Below are 23,465 nucleotides of genomic sequence, written 5' to 3' on the forward strand. Positions count from 1 at the left end.
GCCATTGCCCTATATTCAACTTCAGTTGATGAGAGAGAAACCTTTTGTTGCTTCTTACATCGTCAAGACACCAAGGATTCTCCCCAAAAGACACAAAAACATGTAGTTGAGTGGCGGTCATTTGGATCACCACCCCAATCTGCATCAGTATAAGCAAGCAATTCTAAGTTAGAGGAAGCGGATAAAAATAATCCTCGAGAAATAGAATTTTTGATATATCTAATAATACGCAAAACTGCTCCCATATGAACAGAAGTTGGAGCATGTTGAAATTGACTGGCTGTATGGACCGCATGTGTAATGTCAGGTCTTGTGATAGATAGATACGATAGAGCCCCAACAAGTTGCCTATACGGAGTCGGATTCTCGAGTGGCTCTCCATCATTAATCTTCATTTTGACATTCACAATCTCAGGAGTATCAACGTGTCTTTCATCTGAAATACCTGACCTGGCAACAATATCTAATGCAAACTTAGATTGAGTTAGCAAGTAACCTCTAGGTGAGTAGGCAACTTCTATACCAAGAAAATATTTCAAAAAACCCAAATCACTCATTTCAAAATGTGTTTTGAGAAATTTTTTAATATCATAAACTCCCTGTTTATCACTTCCAGTGATGATCATGTCGTCAACATAGAGTAGAAGGATGATAATACCTGCATCAGAATTCTTAACAAACAAAGTTGTGTCAGTAAGACAAAATCGAAAACCAAAATCAAGCATAACCTTACTAAACTTATCATACCAAGCTTTTGGAGCTTGCTTGAGACCATATAAAGCCTTGTTTAGGCGAAGTGTTTTCCCTTTAGGTATATTCATTCCTGGTGGTGGGTCCATGTATACTTCTTCAGCTAAAGTTCCATTTAGAAAAGCATTTTTAACATCCATTTGAAAGATATGACATCCCTTTATTGATGCAAGAGCTATTAGGATTCTAACAATGGTCATTCTAGCTACTGGGGCAAAGGTCTCTTCATAGTCTATTCCATATTCTTGGGAATAGCCTTTTGCCACCAACCGGGCCTTGAATCTTTCAAGAGTGCCATCACTCTTGGTTTTCACCTTGTACACCCAGCGACAACCAATAGGTTTCTTGTTGTTTGGAGGATGGTCTTGAATGGTCCAAGTATTTGCTTTTTCTAAGGCTTCTAATTCGACTTTCATAGCCTTGACCCATTCTGGTTGATCCTTGGCTATATCATAACTGGGAGGTTCTTCATAGGAATGAATTAGAGCAATAAAGGCTTGATGTTTTGGTGAAAAAGACTGATATGACACAAACTTTGCAGGAACCCTCGAGATCCTAGTGGTTTTTCTAGATGAAGAGGCAGATTCATGTTCCCTTGTGTATTTATCCAGGGCACACTGTTTTTCTAAATTTCCTCATCTAGAGTATTGAATATAATCTTGACTATTTCTATGAGGATTAGAATCAATCACATCCATCTGATCATCTAGATCAATTTCTCTTACACTATCCTTTGGAACTAGATCCAACAAGAAAGAATACTCATCTATTTCAGTAGAATTTTTGTTTTCAAAAAAACTTTCATTTTCTAGAAAGGATACATTCCTTGAAACGTATAACTTGTTGTTTTTAGGGTCAAAACATCTATATCCTTTTTTATTATTTACATATCCTAAAAAAGTACAGGGTATAGCACGGGGAGAAAATTTATCATTCTTATCTGTAAAAACAAAGCACTTGCACCCAAACACCCTCAGTCTAGAATAATCAGGTTTTTGTTTATAAAGCTTTTCAGTAGGAGAAATATTCTTTATTGAGGATAAGGGCATCCTATTAATAAGATACACAGCGGTCAAAATAGCTTCGGCCCAAAAAACTTTAGGAACTTGATGTGTGATAAGTAGTGTTCTAGTTGTTTCTATAATGTGTCTGTGTTTTCTCTCAGCTAACCCATTTTGTTGAGGGGTATAGGGACAAGATTTTTGGTGTGAAATTCCATGTGAGTTCAAATATTCTTTAAATTCAGTTGATAAAAATTCTCCCCCTGAATCAGTGCGAAATATTGAAATATCATTCTTAAATTGATTTTTGACCATATTATGAAATATTTGAAAAAAAGAGAACACTTCAAATTTGTGTTTGAGAAAGTAAATCCAGATATATCGTGTAAAGTCATCCACGAAAATTACATAGTATAAAAACCCACCTTTTGACGTAACTGGTGCAGGACCCCAAACATCAGAGTGAATTAATTCAAGTGGTCGAGTGGAGACAAAAGTTCTTTCTTGAAATGCTAGTCGTTTCATTTTTCCAAGAATACATTTTTCACAAGTGAAAGTTTCAAAATTACAAATTTTTTCCATGTTTGGAAAGTACTGAAGCTTGGATATACAAGGGTGACCAAATCTTTGGTGTAAAAGATCCAAGCCTACTTTTTGAACATTGCAGCATAATGTTTTCTTGGGTAATTCCAAAAAATCCATGTAATATAAGCCTCCTTCTCTATGGCCTTCCCCAATCAGCTTCCCTGACTGGTGATCCTGTACTTGACAATCATGAGAAGAAAAGGAAACATTACACCCATGATCAGTTAATTGAGAAACAGATAAGAGATTTAGATTAAGTTTGGGGATATATCTAATCTTTGGAACACAAAATCCTTTTGAGTTTTGAGAGTTATTTTCGAAATTTCCTATTCCTTTTATCTTAAGGGATGTTCCATCCGCAGTAAAAACACTCGATCCACTTGAGTCATAACAATGCGACAGTAATTTTAAATTTGGTGTCATGTGAAAAGAAGCACCAGAGTCAAGAAGCTATAGGGGTTTACCTGGATCGGAGGTGCCAACAGAAGAGATCGCAACTCCAGCTGAGGGAGAAGTTCCTTTAAGAAGAGGTTGTAGAGCCTCCACCAGCTGAGACAGGGACATGTTTCCAATGGATGTCTCATTTGATTCTTTTGATTCAACAACAGCTACCTTCTTCTCATAAGATTTTTTCAACTTTGGACAGTAAGTTTTAACATGTCCGGATTCATGACAGTAATAACAAATAACTTTTCTCCTTTCAAAATCGCCTCCTTGCCTTTCATTGTTTATTCTCCCAATATGTGGAGGTTTGTATGTGCGAATGTGATTACCTGGTCTAGATACAGCTAAAACTGTATCATCATCGCTTTTGTCGACTCGTTTCTTGAGTCTATTTTCTTCCATACTTAGCTCTTCAATGGTATCTTCAATAGAGGGAACATTTCCTCGATGTAGAAGAGCGGACTTGGTTGATTCAAATTCGGGTCTCAACCCATTTATAAATTGAAAAAAATGCTCCGCATTTACTTGATTTTGGCAAAGCTCAATGTCTTGTGGACAATGCCACTTTGGTTCAAGAAGAGCCAACTCTTCCCATAGTTCGGATAAGCTATTGTAGTATTCTCTAATACTTCTCTCCCCTTGAACCATATTCCAAACATTTTCTTATAAGTTACATATATGAGCAATATCTTTAAGAGAATACATTCTCTTAAGATATTCCCACGCATCATTAGCATGTTCAAATTTTGCGAGACTTGAACACTTCTTTATGTCTACACTAGAAATTAGCCAAGACATGATCTTGGCGTGACCCATTCTCCATTCTTTCCATTCCTTTTCATATGTGGAGATGGCCTTAGTTTTTTCCACCTACGAAAGAGGTACTTCTCTTCCACCTTCTTCTTTAGTGAGCGTTAGTTTAGGTTCCTTATCGGTTCCATCAACTAAGCCCCATAGACCCTTTCCCCAAATAAGATGCTTCATGATTGAAACCCATGTTACATAGTTTGAATCATTGAGTTTTATGGACTTAATAGTGACATTATCATTGTCATCCATTTTACAAGCTTGGGAATGAGAGGGGAAGAAAAAAAAGCAAGTGGGAAGAGGAATATTTTAACCACAAAGATCGAAAATAAGTAGCCTTTCACGCCCTTCAAGGCTACACACGATCGCTCCTTCAAAGAGACTTCACTTTCTTGAAGAGTAGTTGCATGGCACGCTTCCCAATACACATCCACCGACCTTGCTCTGATACCATGTAAGAAAGTGAAAAATACACTACAACAAATGTCTCTCAACAAGTTCTCACAAATACACCATAAGAACCACAAAGGTTCACAAAGAGAACTTAAGAATACACACAACCCGAAACGGGTATAAAAATGAAAAATAAACAATTTTATTGATTTGAGATAAAAACCCAAAACAAGAGTGAGTCTTTACAAGGAGAATAGCCCCATATTTATAGAGAGGTAGAGAGAAGCCTTAAGAGAGCTGTTGGACTCTCCAACGGCTCTAATAGAGTTGTTGGGGAGTCCAACAGCTCTTTTTGGATTTACCTTTTTGACTTGGTCAAAAAGGTACCTTTTTGACTAGTCAAAAAAGTAAATGCCAAATCAGTCCAATGATGGACTGGTTTGGCTAATTCTAGTTGTATTTTAACTAGAATTAATTAAACGAAAAATCCTAACTAGAAAGGAGATAAAACATTACATGTCTATGAGATTACATATGAGATATTATATGAGATTACATATTTTAACAGAGGCCCCTGCCATTTTCGGCCTCTAGCAGGCAAGGGCTTCACCCCTGACTGTTCTGGTTTCGGTAAGTAGGGACCGGGCCCCTTCCTCCTCGAATATTTTCTGGCAGGGCACTATGCTCCTACCCCATCCTTTGTCTTGTTTTTGATATTCTATTAACTCTTTGTATCTTTGCAGTTTATGCAACGAAGCCCACTCATGCCCTGTGGCCCGAGACAGTCATCACCTATGCTCGTAGGCACACGTAGCCTCTCAACTCCCCAAGGTAGGGGAAAGTTGCGCAAAGGACGATAAAAGACTAAAATAACACAATATGGACTAAAAATCTAAAAATGGAAAACAAATAGATATTTTTACGTATATCTATATACGTGCACTTTTAACTCAAAGACGTGGTTTCGTGATCCTTGTCCTTTTTCCTTTTTGTCTTTACGTTTTCTGTCGCCGTCGTGCTTTTATGTGCACATGCGCCTTTCTGCATTTAAATTCCCGTCTTTACTTTTCATGCAGTTAAATTCTTGTAATTTACCTTTCTGCACTTAAATTCCTGTCTATACATTCTTGTCGTTACTTTCTTGTTTTTACGCTTTCTCTTGCCGTCGCGCTTGATGTGCATAGGTTCTGCTTTCGCACTTTTGCTTTCTGTTGTTTTTTCATTCCTTGCCACCGAACGCAATACGTGGTCATGCCCTTGTGGCTCCTTCCGCGCATTGCCCAATAGGGCACGCAGGAGCACCTACCGACTTCGCTCTTTTCAGGAAAGATGCGAAGTTGGGTATAGGTGCTTTAGTCTCGAGAAAAGGGTTCTCGTGCGGGGCTTCGGCTTCTCGAGAGCGCAGATGTGCAAAGCAAAACTGGAGCACCCTAGCTCTTTGCTCCACTCTGAGTCGATGCACCCAGAAGTGTGTTGTTGGATCTAGGGCGATCCTAAGACTTGCATGATACTTTCTGTTTCGCAATATATTAAGCATGCTAGAAATTACTTGTTGTACATTATGCTCTTGCAACCTATGTCACACGGACTCGGCTAAGGAGGTGCCGCACCCGAGTCGACACGCCCCGACACGGGTGCGGACTCTGGTGCGGCTTCGGACTCGGCCCGGACTCGGTCAACGCCGAGTCGGACTCGGTCAACGAGTCCAGGCCGAGTCCGTCCACATTTTGGACTCGGTCAACTTTGACCGAGTCCAAAAATGTCCCTAAAAAACTAATTTTTTATATTTTTTATTTAAAAAAATATATATAAAAAAGGCACTGTGACTGTGCAGTCTTTGCAGTGTGCACAGTCACAGACTGTGCACAGTCTGTGACTGTGCACAGTGCACAGTCTTTGCAGTGTGCACTGTGCACAGTCTGTGACTGTGCACAGTGTTGTGCCTGTGCACAGTGCACAGTGCTGTGCCTGTGCACAGTCACAGTCTGTGACTGTGCACAGACACCTGTGGCATTTTAAAAATAAAATAAAATAAAATTATATATATATATATATATATATATTTTTTTTTTTTTTTGCCGAGTCCCCGTGTCCAAAAATTTTAAAATTGTGCCGCACCCGTGTCGCACCCGCACCCGCACCCGCACCCATGTGACATAGCTTGCAACACACTGTGTTGGGTTCTTCTTGAGAAACCCATACCCCTATCATCGTAATTGTCTACTTAGATGGATGATTCTACGATGAGTAGGATGAGAGGTCGTAGGAAACCTCGAACGTGCAGGACGCACTTGATGAAACTCATACATTATGGTTACAATTTTCCTTCATAGGCAAGATGCTCGAGTGGGTCGAACAGACCAGAGCATGCAGAATGGGGCGGCAGTTAAGAAACCTCTGTCGTGCCCATTCGCCTCCTACGGTTCATCAAGAGAGATGATGATAGTACAAAAACTCTGATGGACAGGTCATTAACAACCACCCCACGGGCAAATGACTCGGCTTTTTCAGTCATCGGAGTTAGGGGAAAGGGACTACCGTAATTATCCTAGGTATTAGCTCCCAGGTACTTCTGCATAAGTAGGATGCATCTGTGGCCACGAATGCCCTCGAGGAAATCTCTCTTGGTCACTGACGGTCCTCTTGAGAAGCGGACTCAGTCAGTCATCTGAGTTATCTAAAACACATGGCATAATAAACCCTCGGATCGATCTCGATTGTTTCTACGTTTCGCGTCTGTGCGTACCCACAAGTCAGCTAATATCGAAATAATAAATATTATGTTCACAATTTTGATTACTTATGAGATATATGAATTGTTTATGCTTAATTGTGGTAGTTAGTCACTCTCTATATGCGGAATTAATTATACATGTTAGTTCATCTCTGCTTATGATATCAATTGGTTGTGCTAATATAGCTCATTTCCTGCATAGCAAGTTGTTCTTGCTTTCATAGTTGTAATTTATCTTAAATTGCTTATCATGTGGTTATTTCAATTCCTTATTGTCTTACTTGCGTACCTACCAGTTTTTGTCGACTGACCCATTTTATGGGCAGGTGACGACTAGGCAATCTACTTGACGACGATAATGCGATGCGAGATGACACGAGGCCTCACTCTCCTACTCACAGTTTTTGAGTCCTGATTCCTTGTTGCAGTTTTGTCTCAGAGAGAATCCCCAAACTTTTATACAAATGATAGTTACTAATGAATATATTTTGATCTCACTATTTGTCTTGTAAAAATGCTTTTGATAGAGGTTTTGATCAAGGATTTTTGTGTTAACGTGCCTAAAGTTGTCAACTTGTTTTGTTTTCAAAATAAATCGTTTCCGTTGATTCTTTAAAAATAAAAACTCTGAAAAACCTTTTTGTTTTCTATGTATTTTTAAAAATTTACAAGTTTGAAATTTTGGGGCGTTAAATGATGTGCCTCAGAAATTCTTTACACACAGTGGCAATCCATTTTGACATGCTTGGTTCTTTCATGAAGTGTATGGTTGTCAGCTATGTATATGAAACTCTTAATATTATAACACAGTCTGGAAGGTGTCTGAAGATGAACGCTCATGTCTTAGTAATCTTCGCAACCAAATGATCTATGATGTTGACGTAACCATTACACAATACTCGACTTCAGTATATGATAAAGATACTTTCTATTATTTTTTGCACTTACACGACACCAAAGAATCACCTAAAAAAATACAAAAAACAGTAGTTGAGTGTTGATTATTTGTATTTTCTCCCCAATCTGAGTCAAAACAAGCAATTAACTCAAGACAGAAAGAGAAGGATAACAGAAGACCTCTAAAGGTAGAGGTTTGTAAATATCTAAACAATTTTCATCACAATACTCATGTGAACTGTGGTGAGAGAATATTGGAATTGGCTAGCAGTATGAACTCCATGCACAATATCAGGCCTAGTAATAGTTAAATAAGTCAGGGCATCAATCATTTGGCGATATGGATTAGGATCATCCAAAGGCATCCCATAGTCAATCTTCATCTTGGCATTAATAACTTAAGGTGTGTCCAACCTTTTTTCATCAGTAATGCTTGACATGTTAATAATATCATTAGCAAACTTGGTTTGAAAAAGCAAGTATCATCTAGGAGAGTAAGCAACCTCAATTCTAAGAAAAAATCTAAGAAAATCAAGACCAGTCACTTCAAAAAAAATTTAAAAATACATTTAATATATTTTATCCCGTGTTTGTTTTCATCAGATTTCTTAGTAAACATGGTAGTATCAATATAACAAGATTTAAAACCAAACTTCGGCATAACAAAACTAAAGCGATCATACTAGGCTTTGGGTGCATGTTTCAAACCATAAAGAGTCTTTCTAAATCAAAGTATCTTACCAGAAGAGACTTCATATCCAGGAGGTGAATCCATATAAACTTTTTTTTTAAGTCTCCATTTAAAAATGCATTTTTTACATCCACCTGGTAGACAGGCCAACACTTAATAGCGGCAATAGCAATGAAGATCCTAAGTGAAGTAGTCCTAGCTACTGGTGCAAATGTCTCATCATAGTTTATCCCGTATTCTTGTGCATATCCTTTGAAAACTAAACTGACCCTGTTTCTTTCTAAGGTCTTATCACTCTTAGTTTTGACTTTATACACCCATCTACAACCTATAGTTTTCTTACCTTTAGGCAAATTAGATATTTCTTAAGTCATAGATTTTTCGAGTGCCCCTAATTCTTCATTCATAGCTTTTATCTATTCGGGATATTATTTTGCTTGTTTATATGTGGTAGGTTAAAAATAAGACAATTTTAGCTAAACAAACCTTATATTGTGGTAAAAAAGACTCATATGAGACAAATCTATCAGGAGCTCTAGAAGTCCTATCTGACTCCTTCAGATTGTTGATTTTCTAAAGTGGAGCATTTTTCCAAGGCATTGGTTGACTATCATTTTTTGTCCTCTATATTGAATTATGCTAGGTCCTCCAGTTTCAATGTTTTCATCATCCTGTTTTGATTGAGGCTCTTCATTTCTATCATTCTTAAACAAAGAATTAGCCTTAATTTAAAGGAATAATTCAAGCAAAAAAGAATACTCGGAGACTTTCTTAAGCACATTTTGAAAAAACCTTTCATTTTTCAGAAAATGAACATTGCTGGATATATATAGTTTATCCTTGTTGAGGTCAAAACATCTAACCCCTTTTTTCTCCATATCCAAATAAAGTGCACGATATGGCTTTAGGGGAGAGTTTATCAATTTTGTCGATGAGAACGAAACACGTATATCCAAAAGGTCTTAGTTTAAGATAATCGGGAGAGATTTTGAAAAGTTTTTCATAAGGAGAAATATTTTGAAGCTTTGATGACGAAAGTCGGTTGATGAGATATATAGCCGTCAAGCATGCTTTAGCCCAAAAATGTTTTGAAACATCTTTTGCAATTAAAAGAGTTCTAGTAGTTTCAATTATATGCTTATGTTTTCTTTTTGCTAATCTGTTTTGTTGAGGAGTATAGGCACATGATCTTTGATAAATAATTCCATTATTTTCAAAATAAGTTTTGAAATTGTTTGACATAAATTTTCTCCCAGAGTCAAAGCGGAAGATAGAAATTTCGGTCTTAAATTGGTTTTTAATAACGTTATATTATTTTTTAAAGTTTTCAAAAACCTTATTTTTGTACCTAAGAAAGCATATCCAAGAGTATTTAGTATAATCATCAACAAATATTACATAATAAGCGAAACCAACTTTAGATAAAAAAAGGAGAGAATTCTCATACATCCGAGTGTATTAATTCAAATGGTTTAGAGGAGAAAAAGGTTCTTTTTGGAAAAGAAAAAGCCTTCATTTTGCCAAAAACACAATCCTCACTATAGAATTTTTCATTACAAAATTTGTTTAAATAGGGTACATGAGATCATTTTGATAAACTAGGAAGTCCCAATCCTTGATGCCATAAAGCTAAATTTACATTTTCAACATTATAACAAAAATTATGTTTTTGAAGAAGAAGACGATCCATGTAAGTAAAGGTCTCCTTCTCTATGTCCTTCCCCAATCTGCTTCCTGAACTGAAGATCCTGCACAAAATACTTTTTGGATGAGAATAGACATTACACCCATGGTCGGTAATTTGAGAAACAGAAAAGAGATTTAAATTTAGTTTTGAAACAAGCCTAACATCTGAAATAGAGAATTTGAAAGTACTTTCAAAATTTTCAATGCTTTTTATGCTAAGAGAGGAACCATCGGCGATAAAAACATTATTTTGTGTTGAATTAGTGCAATATTCAGAAAGCTATGTCAAAGGGTGCGGGTACGAGTGCAAGTACGGGTGCGAAGCAATTTCAAAATTTTTGGACAAGGGGACACGGCTATATATATGTATATATATTTCAAAATATATATATATATATAACAATAATAAGACTCAGTCAAAGTTGTGCCCATTAGAGGACACGGCTATATATATATATATATATATATATATATATATATATATATATATATATATATATATATATATATATATATATATATATAACAATAATAAGACTCAGCTATATATATATATATATATATATATATATAACAATAATAAGACTCAGCTATATATATATATATTTAAATATATATATATATATAAAGATCAATTTTTTTTTAGTTTTTATAAGTCTTTTGCCCTGAAAATGGACAAAATAGACTCGGTCAAAGTTGATCGAGTCCAAAATGTGAATGGACTCGGCCCCGGTGCGTTGACCGAGTCTGACACTTGGTTGATCGTGTCCGCACCCGTGTCGGGACATGTCAACGCGGGTGCGTCGACCTTATAGCCAAGTTTGTCTGACTTAGTCGAAAAGTAAAGAGGAATGTAGAGTCATATGAAATGAAGCTCCCGGATTCAAAAGCCATTAAACTTTACCGGGAGGAGATGATGTAGAAATGCGGCATCGTAAAGAGAAGAGTTTTTCATTAGTAGATGGAGGGCCTCCATGATTTGAGAGAACATGGTTTCAATAGATTTTGAATTTTCATTGGTTCCACTTCTTTTTTCGTGAGACGCTTCCACCGATGCCAGTTTTTTGTCTTCTCTTCTTTTGAACTTGGGGCAAAATGGTCTAATATGGCCCGATTCTCCACAATTATGACAAGTCAATATAGTTCTCTTCTTGTTGTCATTAGACTTCTCATGGTAAGGTTTTGAAAAATATGGTGGTTTATAAACATTTGTATTGGCACCCGATCTTGAGATGACCGTAATCTTGTCTCCTCCATGCATACTATAAGGGACGATATTTTTTTCTATGAATAATATTGACCCGAACTTGTTAAAATTCGGGCCTAAGACCTCTAAAAAATTGACACAATTGTTCTTCATGCTTGTATTCCTTCCATTCTTGAGCATCATTAGGAGTCTTCCATATAGGCTCAAGTTTAGCCAATTGATCCAAAAGCCTTTTGAGGGTACTATAGTATTCCCTTACAGTTTTATCACCTTGTTTGCAAATATATATTTTGCCTTTGAGATCCCATTTCTGTGCCACATCTTTTTGGGCATATGTTTGTCTAACATATTCCCAAGTCTCAATCGCTCTTTCAAACTCAAGGATATCGGAACTTTCCACTCTTTATAGGCCTTTTTGTATTCAAGCCTAGCTTTTTCTCTTTCAATCCCCTTAAGGCTTTATTCTTTGGATTCACCATCAGTTCCAACAACAAATTTTGTGAGAATTGGTTGTGGTTCCAATGTGGATCCATCAACAAAATGTTACGAATCTTTTTCACCGCCATGGCCCACATGTATTTTTTCTCATCAAATTTGATGCAAACAACCGTTATAATTTCTTTATCGGCCATAGTACAGGAAAGAAAAGAAAGAGAGAAAGAAGAGGAGAAGATAACAAAAAAAAAGTGTTGAAGTTTGATTGTGCGCTTCCCGAGGCAACGAGCCAACAAACCAATGTTCCACCAATCCCACGATCCTCCTCTTTACGTACAAACTTTAACACAAGAGGACCGAAGGCTCTGATACCATGTAATGAAACTAACAAGTGCACAAATACAATGTCACAAGTGGCTACAAAGGTGCATACACAAGTACAAAAGCCTCTAATGGGCCAAATACAAAGAGTCACTAAGGACTAACACAATCTCTCAAAAGAGAGCAAGAACTCAAGTAAAAATTATAGGCCTTTATTCAAATATGCTTAGAAACAAGCATTGCACAATATAAGGGATGGCACTCCCACACACAAGGGGCTGGTCCAACAGCTACCAGCTCCCAATACCTCTTTTACAACAGTCAAAAAACATAAAATAAAGAAAAATAAAAAAAGAAATAAGAGAAGTCACCAGTCCCTAGTGGACTGACACCTATTACAAGCTGAAATGACTGAAATACCCCTGATGGGTATTTCAGTTTACATACACAGAAAATATACATACACAATATATATATATATATATACAATACTTTTTAACAGACAGATCCTTCTACATGCCTTCAAAATCACACATCCAACCACCAAAAATGTTGTACATTTTGTTGTTTTATAGATAGAAAAATTTTGACAAAGTGGAAAATTTCAATTAGTTGGTCTCACAAAATAAAATTTAAAGATTCATTACTATTAGGATTTATCACATACTGGTTCAAGCTCTTGCTATTTTATTTATCATTCTTCGTTACACAGAGATGAAGGGTATGATGCAAGTATTTTCCTCTTTACTCATTGCTATGCTCTTATTTCTCCATGTTCATATTTTTAATGGCTTATCTGCTGGTTTTCATATCAGAACATTTTCCAAACAGGCACATTCTTTAGTTAACAACAAATTTATAGAAAACCACAAGTGAAATCAATCAATAACAAAACTAAAAGTCAATACACTAATTTCATAAAGATCTGCATCTGATGTAAGTTTTAGAAGCTAAGGAAAAAAATAAAAATCATCAATAAACATATCACCTCAGCTGCAGGATTTGTGGTCAGGACTGCACAAGGGACAAGAGAAACCAAATTACGTTTTCCCTGAGATGAGCTCAAATTGGTCATATAGTTAAGATTCTCCTGAAACTTTCCAGATACAAGTGGCTTGCAGAGCTGATGTGTTGCATGACTAGCTATGACCTTTGGTGAGGATTGACAAAGTAAACTGCCTGATATCCTAGAATAACTTTTGCCATGCTGCTCAAGCGTGTTTACATCATGAACTAGTACTTTTTGGAATAAATCGTTACCCAGAGTACCATTCATGCTTCCCAACCACACAGAATTCAAAAGTTTACCACCACAACAGTGAGTCTGCACATACAAAATGTCAAAAGAATTAGTCAAGATTTACAAATGAAACTTTGAACAGCCACCTTTCAGTAAATAAGTGAGAATTCAAACACCTAAAAAACAGAACATTTATCGAAGTATAGAAGTTAAAAGCAGCAGAATTGCTTAATTTATCAAAAGAAGAGACAGACAATGCAGTTTTGTGGTTTTCTGGTTAGATACAGTTGACAATGAATCAGGACCACATAATCAAGCATGGAACTTCATTTTTACCTCAGACAATAAACTGCAAGGTCACCCAGCTGAGAAAGAAAGAGAGAGGTAAAATCATCATAAGAGACTAGAAACTATATTCATAACCTTGTTACAGAAATCAATGTTCCAGAAGCTTAAAACAACATACTTATTGCTATTTATAAACTTTTCTGAGCAAATTTTCTATTTATAATTTATCTTTGCTCATGTTGAACTCAGGTTTAGATTGCAAGATAGTATCGCTAGAAAAGGTAAAGATCATGCCTCCTGGAATGATACAAAATCTATGCCGAACAAATTGGAAAAGTTAGATATTAGTTTTGGTTGTCAGTGACTCAGATCTAGACAAACAAATAGTTTACCACCATATGACATCATAGTCTAGGACCATAGTACTCTCTCTCTCTCTCTCTCTCTCTCTCTCTCTATATATATATATATATATATATATATTAAATATATATATTATTTTTATATATATATATATTATTTATATAAAAAATAGAGAGAGAGAGAGAAAGAGACTGACTATCATAACCAAAAATTCGGGTTCAGACTCCAGAGTCAACTCAGGAATATTCGCTATTGAACAATGATTACAATGACAACAACAGTAGCAAGTTTTCTGGATAATTAATGAATGCCCTACTAAGAGTATTGCACCATAGAATTAATATATGTTCTGACAGAAGTCATATTCCAACTTTGGTACCCATAAACATGCATTTAAAATATGATTTGTTCTAGAGGAACCATATCACCATGTCAGATTTTAAAGAGAATATGACAGCACTTTGTTTCTTCTGCTTGGTCTCGGAGATCACCTATAGGGTGAAAAGTGATGTTTGAACCCTCGATGTTGATGATGTGTAGCTTTACATTTTTTTCAGAAACAAACTCAATGAAGAAAACTACTTTAAATCTTGATGTAAGTTCCAAACTACTACTCTGCTCCTTAGTCACTGGACTTGACAGCCACTACAATATATACTCTTTCTGTGCACACATACACACACAAAGTGCATCAATAGTGAAAATCAGATAATAGTATGAAGCATTGGAAGTGGGTATCTGCCCAAGTTCACACTAAGATGTGTGTGAGTTCAAGGCAAGAGGAATTGTAGTCTCTGTATCCAAGTTCATACTCACATAAGTATGTAAATGTGTGGGTCTGCTGTCCATCCAATAAATATTTCCATCATAGTCACCAATATAGCTAATATTCTGAAAATGTCACACGATAATATTGGCATTTCAAGGTAAACCGAAATTGTTGACAATCACAATATTTTTAAAATATCATTCATAATACATAATATTTTCATATTTTCAAAATATCACAAGACTACATAATATTGTGATATTATCATGATATTTTCACAATATTTTTGAAGAAATCTTATTTTTATACCTTTTAAGCCAAATTTTTCTATTTTTTTGTTTCTTTTATATTTTAAAATCTTCTTAAACTTGTTTCTTTATACTTTTGCAAGAAAAATAATCCAAAACTTAATATTTTATTATCTTTTTATTATTCTTTATACTTTTTCAATTTTAAATCTTCCAATATTTTCTGAGAACCCTCAGTGAGAAATTGCGGAGAATGATAATGGTGACTGTTATTTCCACACATTCTTGTTTTGATCCAATGTAACACAGAAAGGGAATGACTGAAGATTCTGATTTATCCTTAATAATCTTCACGTCTAAGAAGTGGTTATGCAAAAAAGTTTATGGGATTGTATGTGTGTGTGCGTGCATGTTGGGAAAACAAGATTGAAATCAGAAATTATAGAGATCCATAAATAGATAACAGATACCAAATTGTATGTGGCATTATTGGACAATTAAGTGCAGCTGGACAACCCTATGATCCATAGAGCCTATCTTCCCAACTCAAGTACAGAAAATGGCAGTGAAAGCGGATTCAACAACTTGCATTCGATCAAAGAGCGCACTCAGGTTCGAATCCAACTACGGACAATCCCCAAGAGATAAAAAACTCTGTACATTATTGAACGAGAAGCTAAAAGAAAGATAAAAAAATCGCTAATCGATCAAACTCTTTACAATCGGCGCTTACAACGTGAATAAGCACATCAAAGCTCGTTTGGTACATACAGCCATCACACCAATAGAGAAATAGGTGCATAAAAAAGAAATCTGCAAAAATAGTGATCTGCTATGCATTTTAATCTTTGTAAACCAAGTACAACATCCAAACGTACAAATTCTAATCAGTATCCCCTCACGTATCAAAAATTGGACACTCTTATTGCTTCCAATCGATTATTCTCCTAACATCTATCCAGTTAAAATCTAAACACCATGATTGATTCCAAGCATAATCTTCTCCATTTCTAAGCAACAGAGACCAAAATAAAAATGACAACTAGAAAACTTTCACATAAAAAGCTCACAAAACACGTCCTCCAATCACGTGTTTTTCACTTTCAACAGATTAAAGCAATAAATAAATAAATAAAATCGCAAGCAATTTATTCGCGATACCTTCAACAAAAATACAGAGCCATCGGAAAGGTAGTAAGAGAATCGATAGATGGAGAAGAAATAGTGATGGAGGAATGGAAGTTACCGGGATTCCAACTCAATGCCTTCGGGCTCGAGATCGGATAAGACTTGAGAGGAGAAGGCGCGTACGCAACGAATGGCAAGCTGAGTTGGGAGGCGACGAGCTCGTGAGTTTTTTATCTCGACGGGGGGGAGGCGGGCATTGGCACGTGCGACAGTCGAAATTGACGCTCACGTGGCGATATAATCCGCTGCCACGTCTACAGGACTTCCAGAGTTTTGCCGTGTCACGTGCTGGGGGGGTCGGGAAAGAAGAACGGGGCTAATTCCCCGTGACGCGGTAAAATTGTCTCGTTTTATGTAAAATTACAGAAACCCGCCCATCCATATTGAGGAAATAAAAAAAGCTTAATCTTTCCGTAATTACATTCGAACACCTAACCTTTTCTGTAATCTATTATTTGATGTTTTCGGCCTTTTTTCTTGCTTTTGTTGACGGAACATCATTAACGGGTTCCTAATCCTAACATTAGATAGCGAGTGCCGTTTTGTAAGGGAAGGGGCATATGCGTAATAATTGGGAATATTTTAGGGTATTGTGTAAGCGGTTAATGTGGGGCTCGATGGTTTGTGTAACCGACTTCCTATTCGCGGAAGGCTGGGACGTTACTTTTTTTAGCTGAATTATTAAAGTACCCTTCATGTCAAATTTCTGCACGATTTTGGCCCTCGTTTTGCCATGCTGGTTATTATGCCCAGTGCTTGTCTCCGGCAATCAATCTCATTTTTCCTTTTGCTTTTTCGGTGAAAAATCCAGTTTGAAATTCATTTGAGAGGATGCAGATGAGCTTTTCTTACTGCTATTTTTAACATGGTTTTGCATCATTAGGCTTGATGATTGTTAGTTAATCGTCGCGATTGTAGCTAATGTGTATCCTTGCATTGCTTGGTGCAATGGTAGAGTGTTTGAGAGATTAATTTAGCACAGTAATATTTTTGTTTTATTGATAGTGAAGCTAAGGGACAACTTGAGATCCGTGCAACATAACCATCCATTTGATTTATCAAAGTGGCTACTTTTTGACTGAGAACTAGTACTGCATCCAGTCTACCCACCCTTCTTTAGTACTTCCCAATAAAGTACAAGATGCTAGCACGGCCCTTTTTCATACCTTGAGCAATAGTCCCCACTCAATTCTTTTGCTTCCGCTCATGATCATGAAACAGTTTCACCGACGTTCTCTAGAATCTAAGGGTACGTTTGGGAACAAGAAAATTTTTCGTAAGAAAAAAAAAATTACCTATCAAGATTTGATAAGATAATTTTTCTAAATTTCACTTGTTTGTGTGCAGGGCAACGGGTGCTTGACTAACTTACTGTGGCAAGCGTACTGGACGGCCGCATATTCCTCGGGGTTGCATCCGACGGAAGTCTGACGTCTTTGACAGCGAGCCATCATAGTCAATTCCAAGTCCACCGTCAATGTCCAGCACCTTCACCCATTCACCGAGGCTGACTAGCTCACAGTAGATCTGTGCAGCCTCGCTCACACTGTTGCTCAGAAGGTTGACGGACGGGATCTATGATCCAATGTGAAAATAGAGCACCCGGAGGCAATCGAGCATCTCGGCCGGCTCGAGCCTCTGCACCACCCAGAGTTTCTACAGCATTGTCATCGTCGGATGTCATGGCGGTGGTGGTGAGATGTGGAGGTTATGGTGGTGGTGGTGGTGGTGGTGATGGTTGTAGTAGTGAGATGGGTGATGTAGAGTGTAAATCCTTAGTTTACCTCCTTGAAGAAATGTTTCTTTTATCAAAATTATACTTTTTAGAGAAACTCTTAGTCTAAAAATAATACATTTTTCCTTCATACCTTTACTTTTTGTTTAAAAACACCTTTGCAATACCTTGCCATCTTTGGATTTTCTCAAGATTATGTATAAATCACAATCGCTATACTTTCTCAAAATTGGTGAAACATCAAAAAATTATAAAGTGTGGCTGTTTTTGCCTTGAGTGTCGCTAAAGTCGGTTGTAAAATTGATCTTGTGATCAAGAATCACAAGTACACTGTGATTGTTCGTTCTCACCTTGACCAAAGCAAACATGCCCTAGACGGTGCTATTTTGTCCTGTGTGCGGACGGGCCCATTAAGAGAGAGGCTCAAGGCGTGGAAAGAAGCTGCAGGCCTAAAGTTCACCAGAATGGGGTTTCTCCACATTAACCCCATTGGCATCCCTCGGGGCAGATTTTCTGCCAGAAGGACACTACATGGTGACCGCTCTATGCTGTCACCTTTAAGCCATGTCACAGTGACACGGTACTTAGGGTCCATGTCTAGGTGGGTGCGAATCAGATAGGCAAACACAACCCGGACAAGTGTGAACATTGTTTTAAAACCTTGTAATAGTTTTTTAGTGGTTTTTATTGTACTTCAACAAGAAAAAAAAATCTGTGCCCCACAATAAGAACTGACGAAATGAAAGAACTCATAAAAAGTTCTATTTTCAAGAATCATACGGACTTGCATCACAAATTCATGCCTCATTGAGACGTATCGATAACCTTGTGATGTAATCTTGTGATCAAGAATCACAACCTTGCAAGGCTTATTTGAAAGTAAGCCCTCGGAGTTTTACGCTGCTAGGACAGCTACCGTAAATACCGAAAATAGAGTCAGCACGGCTAGGTGTATGATTCTGTGATGGTTTCTTCGAGTAAAAAAATGTTACTTTTTACTTTAACTTAATGCTATTTTTCTTTTTTTCAAAAAAAAAAAGTTACCAACGTGTTAAGTACTCTCATTTGGTAGGACATCTCAGGATTACCAGAACTCTCATCTGATTAGAGATTAGGTTTTTTATAGCATTAAAGTGTTTTAGATAACCTTGTAGTGTTTTAGATAAACCGGTATTGCACATACCTGTTTTAGTTTTTTCTGTTCTCCTCATGTATAAATACATGTATGTATATGAGATAGAGAAGCAAGTTTTCCTCAATCATTTATCTTCTCCGTGTGCCAGTTTTCTCATGGTATCAGAGTGTGGATCCTGTTCCCATACAGCTGTCATTGAAGACCTAGGCACAATTTCATTGCTTTCTTACCGGATCTTCCCTTGTTGATCTAGCTCTAAGTCAGATTCAACCCTCAAGGACCACTTTTTATTGTTCTCCCTGTGTTGCTGCTAGCCTGAACCAACGTGTGCCTTTCAAGCAAAATCGGTTTCTATTCGCTAATGCTGAATGCTTGCGTTGTGTTTGCACAAATTGGTTATGGTTCTTCAAAACTCCGCCAAGTTCACTTTAGATACCTGGACAGTAGTGAAGGTCGTGTGCCATTGTTCTTCATCAGCCCCAGAGTATTCAAGCTGATCCGGTTCCAGCATTGGTGCTTCCTACATTGCTCACTATCCTTGTTGCTTCAGTCTCATTGTCGTGAGGAGCGACATTATCAAGGCTGAGTTTTTTTTTTTCATTATGTCAATGGCGCAAGAAGAAGGAAGTTCGAAAGATATGTTTCTCAAGACAGAATCAGGTCAAGATGCTTCTAATCATTTCTTCACTCATCGCTCTGATAACCCCCAACAACGTTCTGGTCTCCTAATAGTTGGCCGGGGATAATTATGACACTTGGAGTAGAGCCATGATTATGGCTCTTAGTGCAAAAAAATAAACTTGGTTTTATTGATGGCTCTAAGGAACAGTCGATCACCCGTCTTGGGTCCGCTGTAATAACATGATATTATCCTGGATTTTGAATTCGGTAAGTAAAGAGATTGTCAATAGTGTAATCTACTCCACCATGGCTCACAAGGAGTGGAAAGATCTACAGAAAAGGTACACTCAAAGTCTGGCACCATGGATCTATCAGATCCAAAGCTCTATTTGTCGCTTGCAACAAGAACCATGTTAGTTGCTAGTTATTTCACCAAAATAAAATCTCTATGGGACGAACTGAGTTCGTACTCCCAAGTGCCAACGTGCAAATGTAGCTCAATGAAAATATTTTTTGATCAGTTACAAAGGGAAAGGGTTATTCAATTCTTGATGGGACAAAATGATTCCTATAATGAAATAAGAGAGCATATTCTTTTACTCGAACCCTTACCCAATGTGACTAAGGTATACGCACTGGTGCTTCAAGAAGAAAAACAACGTGAAGTCAGGTTCACGATGCCGATTAATGGCCAGACAGGTACGGCCTTAGTTGTACCCTATAGAAATAACTCCATCCGTGAACTATCAAATGGGGTCAGACAAGAACCGGCAACCCAATTTCAAAAATTCAGAGGTAGCCGGCAAAATCGACCCATATGTAGTTATTGCAATGGTGTCAGTCACCTTAAATAAAAGTGTTTCAAGCTGATAGGCTATCGATCCTCCAGGCCATCGGCTATATGACTTGAATTTTAAACACAACACTACTGCTGCATCTTTTTGCAATGATCTCCAGCTCACTTCAACGAATATGCATAATGTTACTGGTAAGGGTGATGGGTTAAGTAATATTACTTCTGCATTCACTGTGGACAAGTATCATAAAATCCTATCACTTGTAAAAAACTAGCTCACGTCGATCAACTTTGCAGGTATGACTTTTCCTCTCACAGCTTTCTCTAATTACGTTTGGGTAATTGACTCTGGTGCTAGTCAACATATGGGAACCAAATTCTCTGATTTTCACAATCTGGTTCCGTGCAATATACTTGTCTCACTACATAATGGTAAACATATTTTTGTGTCACATCAAGGGTCAATTTCTCTTTCCCAGTTTTACATGGATCATGTTTTCTGTATTCCTTCAATCAAAATGAATCTACTGTCAGTAAGTCAATTGACTAAATCTCTAAATTATTCAATAACTTTCTATCCTAATTCTTGTGTTATTCAGGACATGAAATCGAAGATGATGATTAGACAATGTGAAGAAAGAAACGGGTTGTACTTCTTACAACCAAACAATAATATCCAAGTCTGTCTTACCACCAGAACTGATCATGAACTATGGCATAGACGATTTGGACATCCTTCACCTTCAAAAATGAAATTAGTAAAATCACATTTGAATTTAGCTTTAGAATTTGATGAATCTCATTATTGTGATACCTGTCATGAAGCCAAACAAACTAGATTGAAGTTTTCTTTGAGTGAGATTAATACAGAAAATGCTTTTGATATGATTCATTGTGATATATGGGGACCCTATTCAAAGTCCACTTTTTTATGGTGCACACTAATTTTTAAGTATAGTGGATGATTTTACAAGAACAACCTAGGTTTTTCTTATGAGACATAAGTATGAAACTTTTGCCATTATAAAAGATTTTTTTAATCTTGTCAAGACCGAATTTCGTAAACAAATCAAGATCTTTCATTCCGATAATGGGTCTGAATTATTTTTACATGAGATTTAAGATTTTTTTTAAAACAATAGTGTGGTACATCAACATAGCTACGTTTATACTCTCCAACCAAATGGGGTAGTTGAACGTAAACATCGACACCTTCTTGAAGTAGCTCGGGCTCTCCATTTTCAATCAAACTTACCTATACGGTTTTGGGGCGAGTGTGTTCTAGCCGCAGTTTATCTAATCAATCAAACATCAATACCTAAACTCGAGAAAAAAACTCCTTTTGAAAAACTGCTTCATAAATGACCAAATTATAAACAACTTCATGTGTTTGGTTTATTATGTTATGCAACCGACACAGGCCAAAATAAAATCAAATTTGACTCGAAAGCCCGACGTTATGTATTTCTTGGGTATTCAGAAGTGCAAAAGGCATATAAAATGTACGATTTAGAAAATCATCAAAGCTTTATCAGTAGAGATGTGTTCTTTCATAAAAATGTATTTCGTTATAAATCTATTGAAGAGAATGTGCTTACTAGATCAATTCAAGAAAATGTGTTGTGGTGTATGTTGTTTGCTAATGATATTGTTTTGATTGATGAGTCTAGAGCTGGGGTTAATGCTAAGTTAGAATTATGGAGACAGACATTGGAAGCAAGAGGTTTTAAGTTGAGTAAGAGTAAGACAGAATACATGGAATGTCGATTTAGTAAGCAACGAAGTAGTGATGGGAGTGTAGTGAAGCTTGGTGAGCATGAAATACCGGTGGATGATTCTTTCAAATATTTGGGATCTATCATTCACAAGTATGGAGAAATTGATGGAGATGTAAATCATAGGATAAAGGTTGGGTGGATGAAATGGAAGAGTGCAACTGGAGTGTTGTGCGTTCGTAGAATGCCATTGCGGTTGAAGGGAAAGTTTTATAGGACGACTATTAGGCCCGCTTTACTATATAGTACGGAATGTTGGGCTGCCAAGAGACATCATATTCAAAAAATGAGTGTAGCTGAGATGCGTATGCTGAGATGGATGTGTGGAAATACAATAAAAGATAAGATTCAGAACGAGGAGATACGTAAGAAGGTAGGCGTTGCACCCATTGAAAATAAGATGAGAGAGAATCGTTTACGGTGGTTTGGACATATTCGACGAAGGCCTAATGATGCTCCAGTTAGAAGGATGGAGAAATGGGAAAATATATTAGTTAAAAGAGGTTGGGGTAGGCCTAGGAAGACATGGATGGAGGTGATAAGAAAGGATATGAATGCTTTGAACCTCACCGAGGACATGGCATTGGATAAAAATGAATGGAGGAGAAGGATTCATGTGGAAGACCCATAATAATTTTCTTTGTTGGTTCATATCGCCGACCCCAATTGTTTTGGGATGAAGGCATAGTTGTTGTTGTTGTTGTTGTTGTTATAAATCTATTGAAGAAAATGAGGATGAAACTATGTTACCTAAGCCTATAGATCATGTCAAAGACCAAGGAACCGTTACCATATCACATCCATTACAGGACTCAATACTTGAAGTACCAACCCATGAAACTCTGAATTCTTTCATGGAGCTTCAATAAAAAATCGTGAATGAAAATTTTAATAACGTTGAACCCACATCTTTAGTACCTCCTCTCGAGAGAGGCCTTAGAAGATCAATTCGTTTAAGAAAACTCAATACGTGGTTAAAGGAATTCTACTTCTCATTGATTTCTTCACCAAGTCCGAACACGTCTTCCATTCAAGGGTCCACGTTAAGCACTTAGTTTCCATTGTCAATGTTTGTCTCCTTTAAAAAAATCTCAAGTAAACATTCTTCTTTTCTACCCTTTGTTGCTTCTACTCATGAACCTGATTCATTTCAAGAAGTGGTTCAGTATAAAGTTTGGCAGGATGCTATGCACTCGGAAATATATGTTTTGCAAGAGAATAATACTTGGACCATCACCACTTTACTTGACAATGTGAAACCTATCGGTTGTAAGTAGGTATATAAAGTGAAAGATAAATCTAAGGGGTCGATTGAACAGTATAAGGCACAACTGGTCGCCAAAGGATACTCACAAC

At 36.9% G+C, this 23,465-nt stretch overlaps 1 protein-coding gene across 1 annotated transcript in view; it reads right to left on the minus strand.

Annotated features, from left to right (window-relative positions):
- Positions 1-16,065, minus strand: part of LOC149815609 (alpha-glucan water dikinase, chloroplastic-like) — a 118,173-nt gene extending 102,108 nt beyond the window's left edge. Inside the window, exons 1-2 of the mRNA XM_089989342.1 lie at positions 16,021-16,065; positions 12,940-13,275 (exon numbers count right to left, since the gene is read on the minus strand). Coding sequence (XP_089845468.1) covers positions 12,940-13,227 — 288 coding nt within the window. The 5' untranslated portion in view covers positions 13,228-13,275; positions 16,021-16,065. The remainder of the gene's footprint in view (positions 1-12,939; positions 13,276-16,020) is intronic.
- Between the last annotated feature and the right edge of the window lie 7,400 nt (positions 16,066-23,465).

The sequence above is a fragment of the Nuphar pumila genome, chromosome 15 (assembly GCF_984573655.1).
Source record: "Nuphar pumila chromosome 15, dmNupPumi1.hap1.1, whole genome shotgun sequence".
Taxonomy (NCBI): domain Eukaryota; kingdom Viridiplantae; phylum Streptophyta; class Magnoliopsida; order Nymphaeales; family Nymphaeaceae; genus Nuphar; species Nuphar pumila.